The following is a 25,149-nucleotide window of genomic DNA, read 5'->3' on the forward strand; positions in this document are numbered from 1 at the left end:
TTATGAACACTATTATTTGTACCGCAATATTTAGGGTAATATGTAATCAAAATGAATATTTAGTTGTGGTTCTATTTCCCTGTAGGTGAAGGCCTCGCTACATCATATAAACAACAAAGATATACTTTTTTGAACACTTTTAATGTAACAATACATACACACTGCAGTTTCCACTGATATTAGTAATCATATCTAACCAAACATAAGAATCCACGTTTTGAGGCAAAGCATGACTTCAGCGTGAGTGTCAAATAACCTTTTTATACTCACTCTTTTATTGTGAAACATTTGAAGCACCCTATTATGTCAAGGCTATTTTATATCTACGTCTCAGAATAGGCTTGCTTAAGTAAATAATATGAAAAACATGCTGTTAACTCCCTGCTCTGCAGAGAGAGAATGTAGACTAATCTCTGATATATGTGTGATGATTGTGTATTTATGATTGTGTATTTAAAAACTGTAATTTGTTACTTTAGCAATTCAATTAAATTCACTTTAGTAATCATCGAACTTGTACTCAAAGGTGTAGTCCTGTGTAGGCTCTGACTCCTGGATCTCTGTGAGGACCTCGGCAGGTGTGGGCTCTGTGTACGAACTCTCCACAGGGAACCACGAGTCATACCAGGAAGTAGTGCTCTCTGTCTCCAGCTCCGCCGTCGTTGTGGGGGCCGACGTGGTGGTCGTCGTGGCAACGGTCGTGGTGGTGGAGAGGTTATCCCTGAGTCTCTGCTGGTGCATCTTGCGTAGGCGCATCAGCCGTAACCGCCGGAGACGCTCTGCATTATGGGAGTTGGCCGAATTACCGCCCATCCTGCCACTGGCGCCCGTCTTTGTTGTGTCTACGCTGCCAACTGACCCACCGCTGATGTCACTTCCTGCCCGGGGGGGTGCTTTGGTAACAAGCCGAATGGGCCTCTTGCCGTGGAGGACCATAATCTGCTTAATTCGGTCCCAGTTGGACTTGGCCAGGGTGAAGCTACAGGGGGTGGCCCCGGAGTCGTAGCCCACAATGCACAGCCGGGTCTGGAGCGTGTGGCCGTCAACGCGAGCCGTCACACGGTACTCCCCGGGGTTCAACAACCGCCAGTAGTCACCAGCGGCAGCTATATGTTGGGGGTGAGAGAGAAGAAGAGGGAGAGAGATATGGGGAGCGAGGAAGAGGGTGTGAGAAAGGGAGGGAGCAGAAAGAGAGAGAGAGAGAGAAAGTGGATCAGCGATGTCATTTGATGTTATACAGTGCATTCGGAAAGTATTCAGACCCCTTGACTTTTTCCCCATTTTGTTACGTTACAGCCTTGTTCTAAATTGATTAAATTGTTTTTCCCCCCTCATCAATCTACACACAATACCCCATAATGACAAGCAAATACAGGTATTTAGAATGTTTTGCAAATTATTATATATATTTTTTAATGACATTTACATAAGTATTCAGATCTTTTACTCTGTACTTTGTTGAAGCACCTTTGGCAGGGATTATAGCCTTGAGTATGACGCTACAAGTTTGGCACACCTGTATTTGGGGAGTTTCTCCCATCTTCTCAAGCTTTGTCAGATTGGATGGGGAGCGTCGCTGCACAGCTATTTTCAGGTATCTCCAGAAATGTTAGATCGCATTCAAGTCTGGGCTCTGGCTGGCCCACTCAAGGACATTCTGACACTTGTCCAAATGCCACTCCTGCGTTGTCTTGGTTGTGGGCTTAGGTTTGTTGTCCTGTTGGAAGGTGAACCTTTCCCCCAGTCTGAGGTCCTAAGTGCTCTCGAGCAGGTTTTCATCAAGGATCTCTCTGTACTTTGCTCCGTTCATCTTTCCCTCGATCCTGACTACTCTCCAACACCATGCTTCACCGTAGGGATGGTGCCAGGTTTCCTCCAGACGTGATGCTTGGCATTCAGGCCAAAGAGTTCAATCTTGGTTTCATCAGACCAGAGAATTTTGTTTCTCATGGTCTGAGAGTCCTTTAGGTGCTTTTTGGCAAACTCCAAACGGGTGTCATGTGCCTTTTACTGAGGAGTGGCTTCCGTCTGGCCACTCTACCGTTAAGGCCTGATTGGTGGAGTGCTGCAGAGATGGTTGTCCTTCTGGAAGGTTCTCCCCTCTCCACAGAGGAACTTTGGAGCTCTGTCAGAATGACCATTGGGTTCTTGGTCACATCCCTGACCACGGCCCTAGGAAGAGTCTTGGTTGTTCAAAACTTCTTCCATTTAAGAATGATGTAGGCCACTGTGTTCTTGGGGACCTTCAATGCTGCAGAAATGTTTTGGTACTCTTACCCAGATCTGTGCCTCGACACAATTCTGTCTCTGAGCTCTACAGACAATTCCCTTGACCTCATGGCTTGGTTTTTGCTCTGACATGCACTGTAAAATGTGGAACCTTATATAGACAGGCGTGTGCCTTTCCAAATTTACATTTTAGTCATTTAGCAGACGCTCTTATCCAGAGCGACCTACAGTAGTGAATGCATACATTTCATACATTTTTTCGCCGTACTGGTCCCCCGTGGGAATCGAACCCACAACCCTGGCATTGCAAACACCATGCTCTACCAACTGAGCCACACGGGACCACAAATCAAGTACAATCAATTGGGAGTCCAATCAAGTTGTATAATTATCTCAAGGATGATCAATGGAAACAGGATGCACCTGAGCGCAATTTCGAGTCTCATAGCAAAGGGCCTGAATACTTACGTAAATAAGGTATTTTTGTTTTATATTTTTTATAAATGTGCAAACATTTCTAAAAACCTGTTTTCGCTTTGTCATTATGGGGTATTGTGTATAGATTGATGAGGAAAACGTTTAATCAGTTTTAGAATAAGACTGTAACGTAACAAAATGTGGAAAAAGGGAAGGGGTCTGAATACTTTCCGAATGCACTGTATAATAATTTTGTTAATTCCTCTTTTTCCTCAATGAACTACCATGTACATGAGGGCTCCCGAGTGGCGCAGCAGTCTAAGGCACTGCATCTCTGGGCTAGAGGTGTCACTACAGACCCTGGTTCGATTCCAGGCTATGTCACAACCCGCCGTGATTGGAAGTCACATAGGGCGGCGCACAATTGGCCCAGTGTCTTCTGGGTCAGGGTTTTCCCAGGGTAGGCCGCCATTGTAAATAAGATATTGTTCCTAACTGACTTGCCTAGTTAAATAAAGGTTAAATAAAGGTTAAATAAAAAATACATGAAAAGTAAGACTTTCTGGTAAAAACTGTTCTCTGTGGTTTGCTGATGGGGTGGTGTGTGAATGCAGGTTTACCAGTCTTGACATCGTGCTTGATGCCCTCCACAGAAATGGTGGCGTTGGCCAGGGGTTTACCCTCCATGTCCCTCACTATGCCCTTTATCCCACGATGCACCTAGCACAGGAAACAGCACCTATATAAGGGCTCAATGCTCAGATTACATCACTGCATGCAATACAGTTCCAATTCCAGTAAAGACACATTAAAAAACAAGTAGGAGAATGGTTTAACAATTCTCTAATAAGTATTATATTATCTGTGTATTCTCACCTGTTCTATGAAGGACAGTAGTGCCTCCCGGTTGTTCTCCCACTCCAGAGGCAGCTCACTCTCATGAGGAAACTTGTCACAGCCCAGGAAGACAGACAGCTCAAAGCAGTTAGTGTGCAGGTAGCTGAAGTCATTCATACCTGGGGATTTACAGCGTGGCGGGGAGGGAAGAATACATGATATTGGGTTAATTAGGAGCTCTCTCAGCAGATTTTTCCGTACTTATCTCTTCCTCCCTCATTGTCATACTCTCTCCTTTACTTTTTTCTCCCCATCTCTCGCTCCCCCTGACTCCCTCTTCCCTTTCACCACTATTCACATCTCTCCCCCTCCCCATAGACACTCACTTCCCACCACAGGTTTCCAGCTGGCCCTGTTGATGATGCCCTGTCCCCCAGAGATGTCGTCTGTGTGGCAGGAGCCCCGCTGGGTCTCCGTCATGGTTAGGTGGCTGTGGGCGTACGACATGGCCAGCCAGCGGAACATGGTGTCGTCAGACGTCTCCCGTAGCGCGTCCCCGTTCTGACGCTGCATCCGGGCCCACGTTTCCTCATTCATCTCATGGTTCGACTCACGCCGCGACCCCAAAGTCTGTTGGAAGACAGAGGAATTAGACATATGTTCAGAGGAATTAGACATATGTTGTTATAGAAGAGACCAGGGCTGGGCCTGAAATGGAACACTATCCTCTTGGCTCCCAGTGCAAATATAATTCCTTGGGTACGTCTGAAATTCCCTATATAGAAATTCACTAAATAGTGGACTACTTTTGGACACCAGTGTTCAGGGCCGGACTACAGCATTTGGGGCCCCAGGGCAGTTGTAAGAACATTTCCTGTAATTGTACACTTTTTCGAATGGGGCATGGAATTGTTTTTAATGTTTCATAGCTCATCTTATGCTTTTGTTCACATTTTGCCATGATGCTGAGAGAACATTTTGCTACCCCAACCCCATGATGTTTTGGGTTGGGGGTGCCCTGGAAGTCAGGGCCCCGGGGCATGTGCTCTGAGTGCTTGTTCGGTAATCAGGCCCTGCCAGTGCTGATTCATCTTATTCCAGTCAGAACAGAACCCACCCCTGTAGCCTTTGGAGGTCGCTGCATGTCAAACGGGTACGCCACCACTTTCTCTCCACCCTGCAAATTGGCTCCCAACACAAATGGGGTCCGCTCCATCCAGTTAATAATGGCTTTGGTTTCCAGGGCAACCTACAGAGAGAGAGTGTGTGCGAGAGAGAGAGAGAGAGAGAGAGAGAGAGAGAGAGAGAGAGAGATGGAGAGAAATGTAGATCTAACACCAGAAATACAAACCTTAGTATAATTGGAAAATTAACAATACAAAAAAAAAAATATTAAAAAACAACATCTGTAGCCCTAACACCCACCGAGCCATTGAGGAAGTTCTCTGGGAGTGGGATGTGGTGATTAGGTACAATGCGTGGGACCCAGCCTCTGTCCTCTGCCCCCCATAGAACACTGTTGAGGTCTGGGAAGTTCTGGAAGATATCGTATCCCTCCTCAGTCCAGTGGCCCAGACCCCAGTTCCCCATCTCAGAGCCCTGGAGACGAGAGAGGAGGCTAGAAAATAATATAGAAAGGATCTCTATTGGAGAGATTAAGAGCAGGAAGTTTGGGGCCAGGGGTGTGAGAAACCGGATATGGATTAGGACAGTATGTAATGTAACATTGGTTCCGGTTTCATTAGTTTAAACATATACTGTATATTCCTTGTTGGAGCATCTTTCTGGAATGAGCCCAGGTCCCTCACCATCTCGTAGGCCAGTTCGTAGGCGTCTGGGTTGAGTGAGGGAACCAGGTGTATTCTCACTCCCGCCACCAGGCGGCGCACTCTAGGGTTGTTGTCATTATACTCCTTACACATGAACTGCATCAGCAGGAGGAGCAGCTCCCGCCCCAGTGCCTCATTACCATGGAGACCCGCCGTGTAGCGGAACTCCGGCTCACCTGGTGAGGAAGATGACGTCATCATGTGATGGTGTTTTGTGATCACTTAGTATGTGTGTGTGTTCCTTTGCTGTATGGCTCAACTATCACACACACACACAAACAAACAAACACACACCTGTCTGGTGTTCCCCGGGGTTGTCAGAGATCTCCATGGCATACATCTTCAGGCCTGCAGAGCTCTTCCCAATGTTATAGATCCTAGTGATGTTAGGACACTCCTCATTTATCACCTTCATCATCTGACATGGAGAGAGGGAGGGCGGAAAGAAGTGAACAAGGGAGAAGGGAGAGTGGCAGAGATGAGGGAATGATGGAGGGAGAGATGGAAAAATGGAGGGAGAGAGAGGGAGGGAGGAGAGTGAGGTGGGAAGTGGGCATGATGGAGGGAGAGTGGGAGCGGGAGAGGAGGGAGATAGTGAGAGAGGAGTAAGGGAGGAGAGGAGAGGAGAGAGGGATGAGGAAGAAATGAAGGACAGTGTCAATCTCACCCGTCACACTCTCATTAAACACTCACCTGTCTCATGTCCTTATAGTTGTGGTGTCTGAAATCCAGGTTGTCTGTGGGGTTGACCTCATTCTCACTACGGAAGCTGCCTGTGGGAAGGGGTGGGTAGACATTGGAAGCATATGGCTGAATACACATGGGAGCGATCATTCATTGGGGAGTAACGGGGATGGTTGAGGAGGTGATTATTGTCATTTTAGGGGTTAGGAAGGTGTTGGAGTTAGGGATGTGATGACGTTCTGGAGTTTATGGAGGGTTGATGGAGTTATGCATTGTACTGTACTCACTGGTCAGTTGGCAGGCCATGACCTCAACTCTGAGACACAGGCTGCCGTTCCAGCTCTGGGGAAGGATACGGATGTAACGTGCCACGGTTGGCCAGTCAAACTGCACCATCACTGGAGAGTCCCTATCCACATTCCCATAGAACAACTGGAGGGAGGGAAGGAGGGAGGAGGGAAAGAGGGACAGAGAGGGGAGGAGAGGGTATGGGGAGGAGAGGAGAGGGTTTGGGGAGGCGAGGGTATGGCGAGGGGAGATGTTAGAGAGGAGGAAAGTTAAGAGATTATTTGGATATTAAATTGCCGGCTGTACTGATCAATCATAAGAGAGGTTACTGACCCACTCAGCATAGCCGTCATGGAGCACCGTCCAATCACGACTGTCATTACTGAAGGACACGTAGAACGTGGACACAAAATCTTCCCTGAAATACAGAGAGAGAAGAAAAAGAGAGCGAGAGAGACTTTACAAGTCATACGAATATCCAACATATATGTCTAACATTCAAAATGCCAGATGATTCCACAGGTAAGATTCCATTTCCTTTGACTTTTTCTCTATAATCCCTTTTACAGCATTCTGCTTATCTAATGGATACAACTCAACCTATTGATGTATATGGTGTTTGGTTTGGATTGGATTCATTTCATGTGTTGTTCATTTCAAATCAATTGTGCAGGTTAATGGGGATTCCACCTGGACCTGGCTGTGTGAACAGTGCAGTGACCCCAGTGTAGTGACCCCAGTGCAGTGACCCCAGGCAGCAGGACTTACGCTGTGTCTGAGTTCCTGCCCTGTACGATGACTCCAGTGAACTCCACCTCTCTGCGAGCGTCCACCTCAAACCAGTGGTTCTTCTCCTCTGGCTCAGCACACCACGCACCCCCGTACACACCCTCCTCATCTCCGGAGCTCTGGGAAGACAAAATAGCCCCCTCACTCGTCAGATGTGTTGGGGCTGTGTGTGTTCTGACTTTTCTCATGATTTTATGTGAAGATTTGGTTTGTGCATTTGTATACAGGAACATTAGAATACAACAAGTATAATGGGTATTACAACATTCTGTATCTATAAATGTCCCCCCCACACACACAAGGTCCGCAAGGGGGAGGAGGAAATAGCTAACTTCCTTCAACTCTACACATTTAGCTATGGAGGAAAGAGAAAAATGTGCAGTTTTATAGCTAATCTCACGCTATTCTACACATTTTGCCATGAGGCTGAGAGAAAATGTTGCTATTTTAAAGCTAATTTCCTGTCATTCTAAACATATTTGCCATGGCATATGACATGTTCATATCCTATTATTTTGTTGTTGTTGTTGTTTTGTTATTGGGTTTAGTGCCCCCAGAGCCAGTGGGCCCCCATGCCTTGCGGGGGCTGCGGGGGCGTCTGGTACGCCACTGATAGTGTATCATACTGTGTGTACCTGCACGTTGAGCATGCCTCTCTGAGCAAAGAAGCCGTGGTGAGACTTAAATGAGGCAGTACTATGGTGTAGTACTCTGTATCTATACTACAGTGTAATGTAGTACCGTGTTTACCTGCATGTTGAGCCTGCCCCGCTGAGCAGAGAAGCCTTGGTGAGACTGAGAAGAGGCCAGCAGTTGGTCATCGTCAACACGATGGGACTCCAGACCTAGAGGAGGGCATTCTAGGAACAAAACAACTCATAAATCATGTGACACACTCCAAAAAAAAGCATTATTTCATTTTCGTTTTATCTGCTTTATTGTCAAATAAAGATTACAAAAAAGTTTCTGTCGGCTAAATGTTTTGGTCTGTAGTCGTCAAGAGCAACAGGCTGAAAACACTCAGTTGATGCTGACCACATCTTACACAAACACACACGCAGGCACACTGACCAACACATACACACAATGCTTTTGTAGATTCTGAAAGGGTGAAAAGAGAATGGTTTGTTTTCAAGTGCGGCAAAAATATATATTTTCTCGCAGCAACCATTTTCCTTTTTATGAGGTCTCGAAAGGTCATAAAACAAGTCTAAAATCTGGTGCTTGTAAGAGGAAGGGAAAGAGAGAGAAAATGCTAGTCGTCTCCTAGTCTGACAGTTCAGTAAAACATGTCTTTCTGGCAGGACCAGAAGTCTGATTGGGGAGAAAGCCAGGTTGTTACAGCAGACAGGAGAAAACAGGCCAACAGTCCAGCTGCAGGAGATAGACAGTCATGTAAGGCAGGGTTTCCCAAAGTCTGTCCTGGGGCCCACCCCTGGCTGCACATTTTGATACCAGCTGATACCAAAACCAAAACACCAAAACTTTAGGGTAAAGTGACTTGCTCAATGGCACATTGACAGACGTTTCACCTAGTCAGCTCTGGGATATGAACCAACGCCTTTTGTTTACTGGTCCAATGCTCTTAATCACTAGGCTACCTGCTGCCCCTCAAGTGAAGTTGAAGCTGCTCATGAATGAATATGAAAACCAGTGTTGAGGTGATTTTCTTACTCTTGGGTTCGGCATGTACCGGGATCTGCCTCAGCCTCTCCTCCTCTTCCTCCTCCCACTTCTTCCTCAGCCGCTTCACTGTGATGCATGATGGGAAAACAAGATGTGACTAGGCATGTTTACACACGGTCATGGCTCTCCAGCTCACCAAGCATCAAATACTTCAATATGTGCTGCTGCTTGTAGAATACTGAATATTACAGTCACTGCCATTCCATTTTCCCTCCAATAAGTCTGCATATTCTTGTAAACATATGTTTCACTTTATCCAATGAAACTATACTGATACACAGGGTAGAGACTGATTTTTAAGTATACAATTGAAAACTCAAGCAGACAGCCTGCAGTCCTGCACACACTCAAAATAAACCCCAACACCCTCCTACCCTTTCTCCCTTCTTCCCTCTCTTTCTCCATTCCCCTTCTCCCCCGTCTATCTTACTGATGTCTACCGGCCCAGGGCCCCAACACATGGCAGTAGCTGTTTTGATAAACTCTCTTCCTATCCTTCTCCCGCCCCATCCCCGCCCCTTCCTCAATCCACCGCCCTCTCTCACACACAGCCACAGTCCTTTTCTCCCTCCACTCCCCAACACTGACAATGTTGCAATCTACAGGCTATAATGGTCCTTGTTGTATAAACAATCCAGTCATCTCTGTAAGTGATGAATTAACACATAAGGGGGCCCTAAAGGGACAGGGCTACAGGTTTCTCTCTGTCAGACAGATAAAGTGATTCAGACCTTTTTCCTCCTTCTCCTTGTGAGCTTTCTCTGCCTCCTCCTCGAGTTTTTTAGCTGCCACTGTGGAGAGAGAGAGAGCAGAGGTTAGAGAGAGATTAAAGAGAGTATAAGAGAGGTTAGACGGGGGTTAGAGAGAGGTGCTCTTACTAACACGATCACACAACGAATGCAGACAGTACAAGCTGCTTGTACAGGTGATCATACATGACCAAACAATTGCAGGAAAGCGAGACAGACAGACAGACATAACATGTAATGTACGTACAGTCTGCATAATCATACTCTTCGTACCAGGGCACTGTGGTTCCCTCTGAAAGAACATTTGCATGCATGGTAAATATGTTGAATTATTAAAATGTGTCGTTTCGAGTACCGCCCAATTCATTTGTTATGTGATGGGCTATTTACCTGGTACATACATGATGACCTCAGTGGTGGTCCTCTCTCTGTCCACTGTTAGAGATGGTAACAGACATTTAGATGTCTTAGAGGGCTGAACAACTACAGTACTGTACATGAAAACCAATGTGTTTCCTCTCAACTTTCACAAACATTAGAAATGGCTTTGACAACATGAGTGTTTTGCATTTTGTTGTAATAGCTTATTGATGACATATGATCATAATCTTTGCCAAGCTAAATTCATGCTTCAAATCAGAGAAGATTGGATTGAAAGTGATAGATCGTTGAGTCATGTCAGACATACGCTTGGTGTCCCAGTAATCTTGAACATGCTCTGTCAGGGTCTTGGAGCCAGCAGAGGGAGGTGTGGGTCCCGAGGGTCTGCTGTCTACTGGGCAGAAACATCACATACAAACCACAACAGAGAAATATTGGCTCAGTCACCTCACATTGCAAATTAACGAGATTATACTGTAGCATTACATTTTTTTATTTAACTAGGCAAGTCAGATAAGAACAAATTCCTATTTACAATGACGGCCAGGGAACAGTGGGTTAAGTGCCTTGTTCAAGGGCAGAACGACAGATTTTTACTGTCGTTCGGGGATTCGATCTAGCAACCTTTCAGTTACTGGTCCAACACTCTAACCACTAGGCTACCTGCCACCCCTAAATTAACGTGGCCTGCTTGTTTTTAAATATATGAGATGAAAAAAAGCAACTAATAGGGAACAGATTAGAACAGAGATGTCCTAATATATATATATATAGGTACGTCTGTCCCGGCCCAGCTCAATCAGGAGTTTCTCCTCCTCCTCTTCCTGACTGGGTCTTCTGGTCACCGGCTTCATCCCCTCCTCCTTCCATTCTGTTGTCTTGGAGGCCTTGGTAGCTTTGGGCTTTGTGACCTTAGGTGCCTTGGTGGCTTTAGGTGCCTTGGTGGCCTTGGGCTTCTTGGGTGCCTTGGTGGCTTTGGGTTTTTTAGTGGGTTTCGGGGCTTTGGGCGCCTTGTTGGCTTTCTGCTTCTTGGCTTTGGCCTCCTTCTCTGTGGCTTTCTTTGCCCTGGCTGAAAAGAGAAATGGAGAGAGAGAGAGAGTCAGTGTAAGTGAGAAAGTGACCACCACAATTACTACACCCCAGCCCCATCCAGAAAAATTGAGCAAGAGAACACAAGGTTGAAACAGAATATGGGACCACTAAATACAGCATGAAAGAGAGAGAAAGAGAGAGAGAAGCAGACAGCAGAAATCTCTCCACAGGTATCCCTTTGCCCTCTCTTTCTCTCCCAGATTTCCTGAAGGGCAGGCCTGATCACATTCCTCCTCCCACAGTGTTCAGTGGGTCAGTAATGATCAGTAATGCTTTGTTTTGGTTTCAGACCAAGCAGCCAGCCGGCCAAACCCAAACCTGCTGTGTTGACGTCCCTGGTGTCGACATCTGTCTAACTATTCCTGGTTGATTAGCTGTGGATAATGCTTCATTTGGTATGTGTTTGTAGAAAAGGTTTAGTTTGTAATGAAAAGTATTAGTGATTGTGATCCTATATGTAATTACCCTCAGACTAGCAGACAGACACAGGAGTGTATGAACAGCGAAGAGCTTGTTTTCTCCCAGTAGACTTAAGTAGACCAGCTCCTGCAGCTATGTTATGGTTCCATGATGACCTAGCTGTCTAAAATGTAAATGTCAACATCCTCACACACACAGCCAGGCCAGCTAAACACACCACCCAGTAAAAGGTCTGTTCTCTCTTGGTCTACTCATCTGTTCCACTAACATCCTATTGGTGAGTGAGGATGCTCCTTAAGTGCTGTCAACCATGGGGTTATACTACAAAGTCAGTGAAAACTCAAGCTGAAAGAAGGGGGATGATCTTCCATGAAGATACATGGATGTCTGAAGGTAAAAACAAGGAAGCTCCCAACGATCCCTGTGGCACCATGAATCATGCCATTGTATCACAAGACAAATACATAAATCTTGTAATTTTGATTCATAATTTGATCTTCATGCAGCACAATCAAATAAAATATCTCTCAGTGGTTCTGGATTCTGCCAATTCAGCCTTTTTTAATGTTACCTAATTCTAACAGTCCTGAATGGCTTTGGAAAGAACTAGTAGGCTTTGCTCCATGCAGTGGAGAATGTAATACTGTGCACATGAAACGTACGTTTCATTGTTACAACTGGGCCCAGTCATAAATTGTCTTTCCCATTTTCTGTATTTTGAACAAATGTATATTTTAATCTTCTTATAATCAAGGGCCTGGGTATGCAGGAAATCAAAAAAAATCGTATTTTTTTAATAATATATTTTATCTAAACAGTATATTATATCATGTGGACTTAGTCCAGGTCATGAGACCTCTGTCACGTACGCTCCCTCTCCAGCCTCTAGGTCACCAGGCTGCTCATTATGGAGCACATCTGTCACCATCATTACACGCACCTGCGTGTCGTCAGACTCACCTGGACTCCATCACTTCCCTGATTACCTTCCCTATATATGCCACTCCCTTTGGTTCCTTCCCCAGGTGTCATTGTTTCTGTTTCATGTCTGTGTGCTGTTAGTGTTTCTTGTTTTGTATTATGTTCTGTATTAGGTTCTGTTTATTTATTAAAACACTCACTCCCTGAACTTACTTCCCGACTCTCAGTGCATGTCATTATAGACTGGAGTTGGTTCTGCCAAGAAAACACTTTTAGACCTCTAAGTGCATATCACAGTCAAGCTCTCCCTCATCACTGAATTACTGTAGTGTTAGTCACACATGCAGATGCACGCAAACACGCACATACACCACGCAGTTACTAAAAACCCATAATCAGCCACACACCACACCGTTACTCACAAATCCATACAGCAGGGAGTCTTTCCACTTTTCCACTACGAAACAAACACGTAAAACGTTATAACTTTTTATCAGCACAATTAAAGTAAATATTCAGTCACAAGACAATTGTATATGTCAACAGGCTTTAAAAAAAATTGGTCTTCATGATGATTGGTTGATAATAAACTCTACTCTAGGGAGAAAACAAAGGGTCTAGACGTCAACAGTCTCAACCGAGAACATGCTGTTGACAGATAGCTAGCTGTGTGGTTTCTAAATGCAAAGCAAATGTTAGTTTTCCTATCTGTATGTGCAGCTTTGGCCTCACTGCAACAGAGGGAAATGGCGAGAGGACGGCGAGAGAGAGGGGATGGGGAAGAGGGAGGTAGAGAGGACGGTAAGGAGAGAAGGGTTGTAAAAAGATACATGAAAGGGGAAGGAATGGAAAGAGAACACAGTGAACCATCGCTTATCACCCTGTTCCTGTCATGAGTCAGACCAGATGTGTTTGCCATCTATACAAGCACCATACTTAATTAAGGATTCGCCACTTTTTAAAATTTTCGCCTGAAATTACATACTCAAATCTAACTGCCTGTAGCTCAGGCCCTAAAGCAAGGATATGCATATTATTGGTACCATTTGAAAGGAAACACTTTGAAGTTTGTGGAAATATGAAAGGAATGTAGCAGAATGTAACACATTAGATCTGGTAAAAGATAATACAAAGAAAAAAACAAACGTTCTTTTGTAATTTTTTTGGACCATCATCTTTGAAATGCAAGAGAAAAGCCATAATGTATTATTCCAGCCCAGATGCGATATACATTTTGGCCACTAGATGGCAGCAGTATATGTGCACCGTTTTAGACTGATCCAATGAACCATTGCATTTCTGTTCAAAATGTTGTATCAAGACTGCCCAAATGTGCCTAATTTGTTTATTAATAACTTCTATGTTCAAAATTGTGCACTCTCCTCAAACAATAGCATGGTATTATTTCACTGTAATAGCTACTGTAAATTGGACAGTGCAGTTAGATTAACAAGAATTGAAGCTTTCTGCCAATATCAGATATGTCTATGTCCTGGGAAATTTTCTTGTTTCTTACAACCTCATGCTAATCGCATTAGCCTACATTAGCTCAACATTCCCGTGGAAGGGACACTGATCCCGAAGAAGTTCACATACACACACACGGTACTGAACTGGAATGTTTCCTGTTTCCTGTTTCCTGTGAGTAATTTTACAGTGAGATGCTTAAGGAGTAACTGACTCAGACTTGTTTTACAACACAATTCTACATGTTGGAACTGTAGAGCAAAGTTTTCTGAAAAATATTTCAGAAAGTTCTGCTGCTCAGTTACTCTCCCTCTCAGGCCAGATAGCATCAGGCAGAGAGGTTTCAGAGAGGAACCCACAAAATATGGCGCTGTACTGTATGGCTGGGTCCAACCCAACTTTGTTATTTCATTTAATTTTGGGGGGATTTTCTTCTTTTTTAAAATTATTTATTTTCACAAAATGTATCCAATATCATTTCTTATAACCGACAAGAACTTCTGAACATCAGATCAGCATATTTACTTGCCTTAATTCCAGCTTCAACTTCAACTCATATGCTCTAGGCTCTTTCTGTAATTCTGACCCAATTTTCGGGGGTATCCAAAATGAAACACTGGCATTACAGAGGTAAGAGTCCTGGCAAGATTAAGGCGAAGGGAAAACCGGCCACCTATTCACTCCATTCTATTGGCCAATGTTGTCATGAGAATTTTCAATCCCAATGATAATAACTAACAATCAATAAACTTTGACTAATCCCCAAGGTTTGTAAGATACTGGGTTAAGAATAATTAGGCAAAGACTCAGCTTATGCAAAAGGTTCGTACAGTTTATTCAGAGAACGTTCTGAAGTTCATTATACAAAGACATTCATTTTATAACTCACTCCCTACTTACGCACTTACCTCCACACAAACAGTAGATATCCTACACACATACACACACATCTCCCCCGAGATTAGAGGAACCTTGAGAGGTACTCCCTGTCCTCTCATAAGTTTCTCAAAGTTCTCGTTAGGTCGGGTCAAACACAGTCTAATTGTTCTTGATATTTTCTTAGGCACACACATACACACATACATTTCTCTTCCTTCCGGGTCTCTACTAAACCTTATGAGACTTACGTTTAGTACTTTAATTATTCATTATACATGCTACATAAACTACTAATTACTAATTAGTTACGTTTCAGGGTGGGATTCTTTAATCATTACCTTTAAACATATAATTCCCTTATCAAATGTACAGTCACAGTTGGATGACCTTTGATCGCGGATTTGCTAATGACGGGACTCTCTTAACTGCAATATTCTCTGCTTTTCTGAAACATGGCTTTCGTACAACATTGCTATCCAACTCAATGGATTCTCCATTCACTGAGCAGACTGGACAGTGGAGTCAGAGAGGGGGAGGGGTTTGCCTTTTCATCAACAACAAAATGGTGACTGAATCGAGCGCAGTGGAAGTCTCGACCCATTGTTCACCGTGGAATACCTGATGGTCAAATGCCGACCCTTCTACCTCCCGAGGGAGTTTTCAGCTGTTATCGTGACTGTTGTGTACATTACACCACAGGTCAAGAAATATAAAAATCTGAACCTTAACGAACTGTACGAGGCTATAAACAAGCAGGAAAACTTGCACCCGAAGGCTGCTTTATTTTGTTGCTAGTGATTTTAATACCACGTCATTGACACATGATGCTAAACTTCCATCAACAAATCTCTTTCGCCACTAGCGTCGATAAAGTCCTAGACCACTGTTACTCTACCCACAAGCAAGCATACAAGGCCCTAGCTCGTCCCCCATTCGGGCAAATCAGATCATAACTCCGTTCTCCTGGTTCCTGTGTACAGGCAGAAGCTCAAACAGGAAGTACCCTTGACTTGCTTTGTTGAGAAATGTTCATCAGAATCAGAGATTATGCTACAGGGCTGCTCTGCTGGCGCTGATTGGAATATGTTCCAAGACTCCGGCAATGACATCGACGAGCTAACCACCTTCATCACTGGCTTCATTGTCACAGTGAAGGGTCACTGCTTCCCCAATCAAAGCCTTGGATTAACACTGAAGTTGGCGCTAAGCTAAAGGACAGCGCTACCACACACACAGGCCTATCGCGGACAACCCTGAGGTTACGGCTAAGGACAGGAAGAAGTACAAGAAGTCCTGGTATGACCTCCGCAGAGTAATCAAATTAGCAAAAGGACAATATTGGAATAAGGTGGAATCATATTACAAAGACTGCGACTCCCGCCGCATGTGGCAAGGGCAGCAGTCCATTACAAATTACAAAGGAAGACCCAGCCGTGATCTGCCCAACAATGCTTCTCTACCAGACAAACTCAATGCATTTTATGCACGCTTCGACAATAACAACACCATACTGTGCTTGAGGGCCACCACCGACCCAGAGGACTGGGTGATCTCGCTCTCCGAGGCCGACGTGAGTAAGGTTTTTAATCAGGTCAACACTCGCAAGGCCGTGGGGCCGGATGGTATTGGAGGGCAGTTCTTAGAGTATGCGCAGAACAGCTGGCAGGCATATTCTGTAGTCTGTAATCCCCACGTCTTAAACTGATCATCATCAATTCTGTTCCCAAGAACTCTAAGGCTTCATGCCACAATGACTACCGCCCTGTAGTACTCACATCTGTAATCATGAAATGCTTTGAAAGGCTGGTTATGGCACATATCAACTCCATCATCCCAGACACCCTAGATCCACTCAAATCTGCATACCGCACAAACAAATCTATAGATGACACAATCTCAATTGCACTCCACACTGCCCTCATCCACCTAGATAAGAGTAATACCTATGTGATAATGCTGTTCATTGACTACAGCTCACTATTGTCCCCTCTAAACTTGTCACCAAACCTAGGACCCTGGGACTGAACACCTCCCTATGCAAACTGGATCCTGGACTTCCTGATAGGCTTCCCCCAGGTAGTGAGGTTAGGCAACATCATCTCCGCCATGCTGACCCTCAACATGGGGGCCCCACAGGGGTCTGTTCTTAGTCCCTCCTGTTCTCCCTGTTAATCCACGACTATGTGGCCACGCACGACACCATCATAAAATTTGCTGATGACACGGCGGTGGTAGGCCTGATCACCGGCAACGATGAAACAAACTACAAATCAAATCAAATTGTATTTGTCACATGCGCCGAATACAACAGGTATATACCATGAAATGCTTAGTTACAAGCCCTTAACCAACAATGCAGATCAATAAATAGAATTAAGAAAATATTTACTAAATAAATTAAAAAAATATATAAAATAAAAAAGTACCACAATAAAATTACATTAACGAGGCTATATACCAGCACCGAGTCAATGTGCGGGGGTACAGATTTGTCAAGATAATTTGTACATGTAGATAGTGGTAAAGTGACTATGCATAGATAATAAACAGCAAGTAGAAGCAGTGGGATCAATGTAAATAGTCCAGGTGGCTATTTGATTAATTGTTCAGCAGTCTTATGGCTTAGGGGTAGAAGCTGTTAAGAAGCCCTTTGGTCCTAGACTTGGCACTCAGGTACCGCGTGGTAGCAGAGAGAAAATTCTATGACTTGGGTGACTGGAGTCTTTGACAATTATTAGGGCCTTCCTCTAACACCGCCTAGTATATAGGTCCTGTATGGCAGGAAGCTTGGCCCCAGGGATGTACTTGGCCGTATGCACTACCCTCTGTACATTTTACATTTTAGTCATTTAGCAGACGCTCTTATCTAGAGCGACTTACATTTCATACATTTCATTTCATTTCATGCATTTTTTTTTTGTACTGGCCCCCCGTGGGAATCGAACCCACAACCCTGGCGTTGCACACACCATGCTGGCGTTGCAAACACCATGCTCTACCAACTGAGCCACAGGTCAGATGCCGAGCAGTTGCCATACCAGGCAGTGATGCAATCGGTCAGGATGCTCTCGATAGTGCAGCTGTAGAACTTTTTGAGGATCTGGAGATCCATGCCAAATCTTTTCAGTCTCCTGAGGCAGAAAATGTGCTGTCATGTCATAATCATGACTGTCTTGGTGTATTTGGTCCATGATAGTTTGTTGGTGATGTAGACACCAAGGAACTTGAAACACTCTACCCACTCCAATACAGCCACGTCAATGTTAATGGGGGTGTGTTCTGCCAACCTTTTTCTGTAGTCCACGATCAGCTCCTTTGTCTTGCTCATACTGAGGGAGAGGTTGTTGTCCTGGCACCACACTGCTAGGTCTCTGATCAGGCCTACCACTGTTGTGTCGTCAGCAAACTTAATGATGGTGTTGGAGTCATGTTTGGCCACTCAGTCGTGGGTGAACAGGGAGTACAGGAGGGGACTAAGCTCGCATCCCTGAGGGGCCCCAGTGTTGAGGATCAGCGTGGCAGATGTGTTGTTGCCAACCATTACCACCTGGGGGTGGCCTGTCAGGAAGTCTAGGATCCAGTTACAGAGGGAGGTGTTTAGTCCCAGGGTCCTTAGCTTAGTGATGAGCTTTGTGGGCACTATGGTGTTGAACGCTGAGCTGTAGTCAATGAATAGCATTCTCACATAGGTGTTCCTTTTGTCCAGGTGGGAAAGGGAAGTGTGGAGTGCGATTGAGATTGTGTCATCTGTGGATTCCGTTGGCGCGATATGTGAATTGGAGTGGGTCTAAGGTTTCCGGGATGATGGTGTTCATGTGAGCCATGACCAGCCTTTCAAGCACTTCATGGCTACCGACGTGAGTGCTATGTGGAGGTAATCATTTAGGCAGGTTACCTTCACTTTCTTGGGCACAGGGACAATGGTGGTCTGCTTGAAATGTAGGTATTACAGACTCAGTCAGGGAGAAGTTGAAAATGTCAGTGAAGACACTTGCCAGTTGGTCTGTGCATGCTTTGAGTACACGTCCTGGTAATCCATCTGGCCCGCGGCTTTGTGAATGTTGACTTGTTTAAAGGTCTTGCCCACATCGCTACGGAGAGCGTGATCACACAGTCATCCAGAACAGCTGGTGCTCTCATGCATGCTTCAGTGTTGCTTGCTTCGAAGTGAGCATAAAAGGCATTTAGCTTCTGTTAGGCTCACGTCACTGGGCAGCTCGCGGCTGGGTTTTTCTTTGCAGTCCGTAATATTTTTCAAGCCCTGCCACATCCGACAAGAGTCAGAGCTGCTGTAGTAGGATTCAATCTTAGTCCTGTATTGATGCTTTGCCTGTTTGATGGTTCTTCTGAGGGCGCAGCAGGATTTCTTATAGGCGTCCGGATTAGTGTCTCGCTCCTTGAAATCGACAGCTCTAACCTTTAGCTCAGTGTCGATGTTACCTGTAATCAATGGATTCTGGTTGGGATATGAATGTACGGTCACTGTGGGGATGACGTAGTCGATGCACTTATTGATGAAGCCGGTGACAAAGGTGATATACTCCTCAATGCCATTGGATGAATCCCGGAACTTTTTCCAGTCTGTGCTAGTAAAACAGCCCTGTAGCGTAGAATCTGCGTCATCTGACCACTTCAGTATTGAGCAAGTCACTGGTGCTTCCTGCTTTAGCTTGTAATTATTATACGAGGGAGAACTTTGTATGTATCTCTGTGTGTGGAGTGAAGGTGGTCTAGAGTTTTTTTCCCGCTGGTTGCACATGTGACATGCTGGTAGAAATGAGGTAAAACGGATTTAAGTTTGCCTGCATTAAAGTCCCCGGCCACTAGGAGCGCCGCTTCTGGATGAGCATTTTCTTGTTTGCTTATGTCCTTATACAGCTTGTTGAGTGCAGTCTTAGTGCCAGCATCGGTTTGTGGTGGTAAATAGATGGCTAAGAATAATATAGATGAGAACTCTCTTGGTAGATAGTGTGGTCTACAGCTTATCATGAGGTACTCTACCTCAGGTGAACAATACCTCAAGACTTTTTAAATATTAGATATCGCGCACCAGCTGTTATTGACAAATAGACACACTCCCCCGCCCCTTGTCTTACCAGACGTAGCTGCTCTGTTCTGCCGATGCACGGAAAACCCAGCCAGCTCTATTTATACATGTCGTCGTTCAGCCACGACTCTGTGAAACATAAGATATTACAGTTTTTTATGTCTTAATTGTAGATCTTCCAGTATATTTTCCAATGATTGCACGTTGGCCAACAGTAAGGATGGTAGTGGTATAAGGGCACAAGGCGAGACCCAAATGCAGACACAGGAGGCAGCTGGTTGAGCTCCGATATTTATTATAGCAAAAGGTAGGTTGGGCACAAGCGAGAGTTCATAAACCAGGTCAGAGTCCAAACGGTACAAGACGATAAGCAGGCTCGAGGTCAGGGCAGGCAGGGGTTAAGTAACCAGGTCAGCATCCAAACGGTACAAGACAATAGGCAGACTCGAGGTCAGGGGCAGGCAGAGTGGTCAGGCAGGCGGGCTCAGAGTCAGGACAGGCAAGGGTCAAAACCAGGAGGGCAAGAAAAGAGAGAGAAGAAAAGCAGGAGCTGAGACACAAAAACGCTGGTTGACTTGACAAACAAGACGGACTGGCACAGAGAGACAGGAAACACAGGGATAAATACACCAGGGATAATAAGCGACACCTGGAGGGGGTAGAGACAAGCACAAGGAAGGTGAAACAGATCAGGGTGAGACAAGCGGAGGTTTACTCACTCGCCTACAAATTCTCACAAAGCACCCCGACCTCCGCCTCCTTTTTCTCTGTCTTTTCTTCACGCAAATGATGGGCATTTGGGCCTGGTCTCAAGAAAGCAGTATATTCTTTGCGTCAGACTCGTTAAAGAAAAAATCTTTGTGCAGTTCGAGGTGTGTAATCGCTGTTCTGATGTCCAGAATGTATTTTCAGTCATACGAGACGGTAGCAAATTAAATCAAATCAAATGTTATTGGTCACATACACATGTTTATCAAATGTTATTGCGGGTGTAGCGAAATGCTTGAGTTTCTAGCTCCAACAGCGCAGTAATATCTAACAATTTCATAACAGTACACACAATGCACACAAATCTAAAGTAAAGGAATGGAATTAAGAATATATAAATATTTGGATGAGCAATGTCGGAGCGGCATAGACTAAAATACAGTAGAATAGAATACAGTTGAAGTCGGAAGTTTACATACACCTTAGCCAAACACATTTAAACTCAGTTTTTCACAATTCCTGACATTGAATCCTAGTAAAAATTCCCTGTCTTAGGTCAGTTAGGATCACCACTTTATATTAAGAATGTGAAATGTCAGAATAGTAGTAGAGAGAATGATTTATTTCAGCTTTTATTTCTTTCATCACATTCCCAGTGGGTCAGAAGTTTACATACACTCAATTAGTATTTGGCAGCATTGCCTTTAAATTGTTTAACTTGGGTCAAACTTTTCGGGAGGCCTTCCACAAGCTTCCCACAATAAGTTGGGTGAATTTTGGCCCATTCCTCCTGACAGAGCTGGTGTAACTGAGTCATGTTTGTAGGCCTCCTTGCTCGCACACGCTTTTTCAGTTCTGCCCACTAATTCTCTATAGGATTGAGGTCAGGCTTTGTGATGGCCACTCTAATACCTTGACTTTGTTGTCCTTAAGCCATTTTGCCACAACTTTGGAACTATGCTTGGGGTCATTGTCCATTTGGAAGACCCATTTGCAACCAAGCTTTCACTTCCTGACTGATGTCTTGAGATGCTGCTTCAATATATCCACATAATGTTCCTCCCTCATGATGCCATCTATTTTGTGAAGTGCACCAGTCCCTCCTGCAGCAAAGCCCCCACAACATGATGCTGCCACCCCCGTGCGTCACGGTTGGGTGGTGTTTTCGGCTTGCAAGCCTTCCCGTTTTTCCTCCAAACATAACAATGGTCATTATGGCCAAACAGTTCTATTTTTGTTTCATTAGACCAGAGGACATTTCTCCAAAAAGTACGATCTTTGTCCCCATGTGCAGTTGCAAACCGTAGTCTGGCTTTTTTTATGGCGGTTCTGGAGCAGTGGCTTCTTCCTTCCTTTCAGGTTATGTCGATTTAGGACTCATTTTACTGTGGATATAGATAATTTTGTACCTGTTTCCTCCAGATTCTTCACAAGGTCCTTTGCTCTTGTTCTGGGATTGATTTGCACTTTTTTTGCACCAAAGTACGTTCATCTCTAGGAGACAGAACATGTCTCCTCCCTGTGCGGTATGACAGCTGTGTGGTCTCATGGTGTTTATCCTTGCATACTATTGTTTGTACAGATGAACGTGGTACCTTCAGGCATTTGGAAATTACTCCCAAGGATAAACCAGACTTGTGGAGGTCTACAATTTGTATGCTGATTTCTTTTGATTTTCCCATGATGTCCAGCAAAGAGGCACTGAGTTTAAAGGAAGGCCTTGAAATACATCCACAGGTACAGCTCCAATTGACTCAAATTATGTCAATTAGCCTATCAGAAGCTTCTATAGCCATGACATCATTTTCTGGAATTTTCCAAGCTGTTAAAAGGCACAGTCAACTTAGTGTATGTAAACTTCTGAGCCACTGGAATTGTGATACAGTGAATTATAAGTGAAATAATCTGTCTGTAAACAATTGTTGGAAAAATTACTTGTGTCATGCATAAAGTCGATGCCCTAACCGACTTAACAAGAAATGTGTGGAGTGGTTGAAAAACGAGTTTTAATGCCTCCAACCTAAATGTATGTAAACTTCCGACTTCAACTGTACATATGAGATGAGTAATGCAAAATATGTAAACATTATTAAAGTGACTAGTGTTCCATTAATCAAGTGGCCAGTCATTTTAAGTCTATCTAGGGCAGCAGACTCTAAGGTTCTAGTTATGGCTATTTAACAGTCAGATGGCCTCGAGATAGAAGCTGTTTTTCAGTTTCTCGTTCCCAGCTTTGATGCACCTGTACTGACCTCTCCTTCTGGATGATAGCGGTGAACAGGTAGTGGCTCGGATGGTTGTTGTCCTTGATGATCTTTTTGGCCTTCCTGTGACATTGGGTGCTGTAGGTGTCCTAGAGGGCAGGTAGTTTGCCCCCAGTGATGCTTTGGGCAGACTGCACCACCCTCTGGAAAGCCCTGCGGTTGCAGGCTGTGCAGTTGCTGTACCAGGCGGTGATATAGCCCGACAGCATGCTCTCAATTGTGCATCTGTAAAACTTTGTGAGGGTTTTAGGTGCCAAACCAAGTTTCTTCAGGGTCCTGAGGTTGTGCCTTCTTCACCACACACTGTCTGTATGGGTGGATCATTTCAGTTTGTCAGTGATGTGTACGCCGAGGAACTTTAAGCTTTCCACCTTCTCCACTGCGGTCCCGTCGATGTGGATAGGGGGTTGCTTCCTCTGCTGTTTCCTGAAGTCCACAATCAGCTCCTTTGTTTTGTTGACGTTGATTGAGAGGTTATTTTCCTGGCACCACACTCCCAGGGCCCTCACCTCCTCCCTGTAGGCTGTCTCGTCATTGTTGGTAATCAGTAGCAGCAAAATTATGTAGCAGCAACATTATGTACAAAATAAATTACAAACAATGCGAAAATAAATAAATATTTGCACAGTTGGTTAGGAGCCCGTAAAGCGCCAGCCATCCCTTCCAGCGCCATTACTACAGGGAGGAGGTCAGTGACCTGGCAGTGTGGTGCTGGGTCAACAACTTCTCCCTCAACGTCAGTAACACCAAGGAGCTGATCGTGAAATACAGGAAACAAAATGACGGGGCTGCAGTTGAGGGGGTTGAGAGCGCCAAGTTGCTCGGTGTCCTAATCACTAAGGACTTAAAATGGTTTCTTCACCCTCAGGAGGTTAAAAAGGTTTGGCATGGGCCCTCAAATCCTCAAAAAGTTATACAGCTGCACTCACTATTGTGAGCATCTTGACTGGCTGCATCACTGCTTGGTATGCAACAGCACTTCCCTCAATCGCATGGTGCTACAGAGAGTGGTACGGACAGCCCAGTACATCACTGGGGTCGAGCTCCCTGCCATCCAGGACCTCTATATCAGGCTGTGTGAAAGGAAGGCCCGGAAAATCGTTAAATGCTCCAACCACACCAACAGGTTCCTGAACAGCTTCTATCCCTAAGCCATAACAGCTAACAAAATGCCTAATAAACTGAGTTGACCCTTGTATTTTATATTTGGCACTCTCTATGCACACTCACAGGACACACATAACATGCAGACATATTTATACTTAATCTACACCCACACACACACACTCACGTACATGCATCATATAAACTTCTGCTACTCTGTCCATCATATATACTGCTCAAAAAAATAAAGGGAACACTAAAATAACACATCCTAGATCTGAATGAATGAAATAATCTTATTAAATACCTTTTTTCTTTACATAGTTGAATGTGCTGACAACAAAATCACACAAAAATAATCAATGGAAATCCAATTTATCAACCCATGGAGGTCTGGATTTGGAGTCACACTCAAAATTAAAGTGGAAAACCACACTACAGGCTGATCCAACTTTGATGTAATGTCCTTAAAACAAGTCAAAATGAGGCTCAGTAGTGTGTGTGGCCTCCACGTGCCTGTATGACCTCAGTACAACGCCTGGGCATGCTCCTGATGAGGTGGCGGATGGTCTCCGGGGGGAATCTCCTCCCAGACCTGGACTAAAGCATCCGCCAACTCCTGGACAGTCTGTGGTGCAACGTGGCGTTGGTGGATGGAGCGAGACATGATGTCCCAGATGTGCTCAATTGGATTCAGGTCTGGGGAACGGGCGGGCCAGTCCATTGCATCAATGCCTTCCTCTTGCAGGAACTGCTGACACACTCCAGCCACATGAGGTCTAGCATTGTCTTGCATTAGGAGGAACCCAGGGCCAACCGCACCAGCATATGGTCTCACAAGGGGTCTGAGGATCTCATCTCGGAACCTAATGGCAGTCAGGCTACCTCTGGCGAGCACATGGAGGGCTGTGCGGCCCCCCAAAGAAATGCCACCCCACACCATGACTGACCCACCACCAAACCGGTCATGCTGGAGGATGTTGCAGGCAGCAGAACGTTCTCCACGGCGTCTCCAGACTCTGTCACGTATGTTACGTGATCAGTGTGCTTCATCTGTGAAGAGCACAGGGCGCCAGTGGCGAATTTGACAATCTTGGTGTTCTCTGGCAAATGCCAAACGTCCTGCACGGTGTTGGGCTGTAAGCACAACCCCCACCTGTGGACGTCGGGCCCTCATACCACCTTCATGGAGTCTGTTTCTGACCGTTTGAGCACATGCAAATTTGTGGCCTGCTGGAGGTCATTTTGCAGGGCTCTGGCAGTGCTCCTCCTGCTCCTCCTTGCACAAAGGCGGAGGTAGCGGTCCTGCTGCTGGGTTGTTGCCCTCCTACGGACTCCTCCACGTCTCCTGATGTACT

The 25,149-nt window shown here is 45.0% G+C and overlaps 1 protein-coding gene across 5 annotated transcripts in view; it reads right to left on the bottom strand.

Annotated features, from left to right (window-relative positions):
- Positions 1-122: 122 nt before the first annotated feature.
- The window catches only part of LOC106568484 (inactive carboxypeptidase-like protein X2), a 27,730-nt gene continuing 2,703 nt past the window's right edge, over positions 123-25,149 (bottom strand). For 2 of the 5 annotated variants that reach the window (XM_014138869.2, XM_014138897.2), the window contains exons 2-20: positions 10,668-10,958; positions 10,197-10,283; positions 9,899-9,943; positions 9,756-9,800; positions 9,491-9,550; positions 8,748-8,825; positions 7,824-7,933; positions 7,053-7,192; positions 6,618-6,702; positions 6,284-6,428; positions 6,006-6,085; positions 5,607-5,730; positions 5,292-5,488; positions 4,909-5,082; positions 4,601-4,732; positions 3,870-4,113; positions 3,523-3,662; positions 3,267-3,366; positions 123-1,106 (exon numbers count right to left, since the gene is read on the bottom strand). In XM_014138869.2, the coding sequence (XP_013994344.2) occupies positions 499-1,106; positions 3,267-3,366; positions 3,523-3,662; positions 3,870-4,113; positions 4,601-4,732; positions 4,909-5,082; positions 5,292-5,488; positions 5,607-5,730; positions 6,006-6,085; positions 6,284-6,428; positions 6,618-6,702; positions 7,053-7,192; positions 7,824-7,933; positions 8,748-8,825; positions 9,491-9,550; positions 9,756-9,800; positions 9,899-9,943; positions 10,197-10,283; positions 10,668-10,958 (2,885 nt within the window). In that variant the 3' untranslated portion in view covers positions 123-498. The remainder of the gene's footprint in view (positions 1,107-3,266; positions 3,367-3,522; positions 3,663-3,869; positions 4,114-4,600; positions 4,733-4,908; positions 5,083-5,291; positions 5,489-5,606; positions 5,731-6,005; positions 6,086-6,283; positions 6,429-6,617; positions 6,703-7,052; positions 7,193-7,823; positions 7,934-8,747; positions 8,826-9,490; positions 9,551-9,755; positions 9,801-9,898; positions 9,944-10,196; positions 10,284-10,667; positions 10,959-25,149) is intronic. The other 3 variants (XM_014138880.2, XM_014138888.2, XM_045692270.1) reach the window with 3 other exon arrangements.

This window comes from Salmo salar, chromosome ssa01 (genome assembly GCF_905237065.1).
Source record: "Salmo salar chromosome ssa01, Ssal_v3.1, whole genome shotgun sequence".
Taxonomy (NCBI): Eukaryota; Metazoa; Chordata; class Actinopteri; order Salmoniformes; family Salmonidae; genus Salmo; species Salmo salar.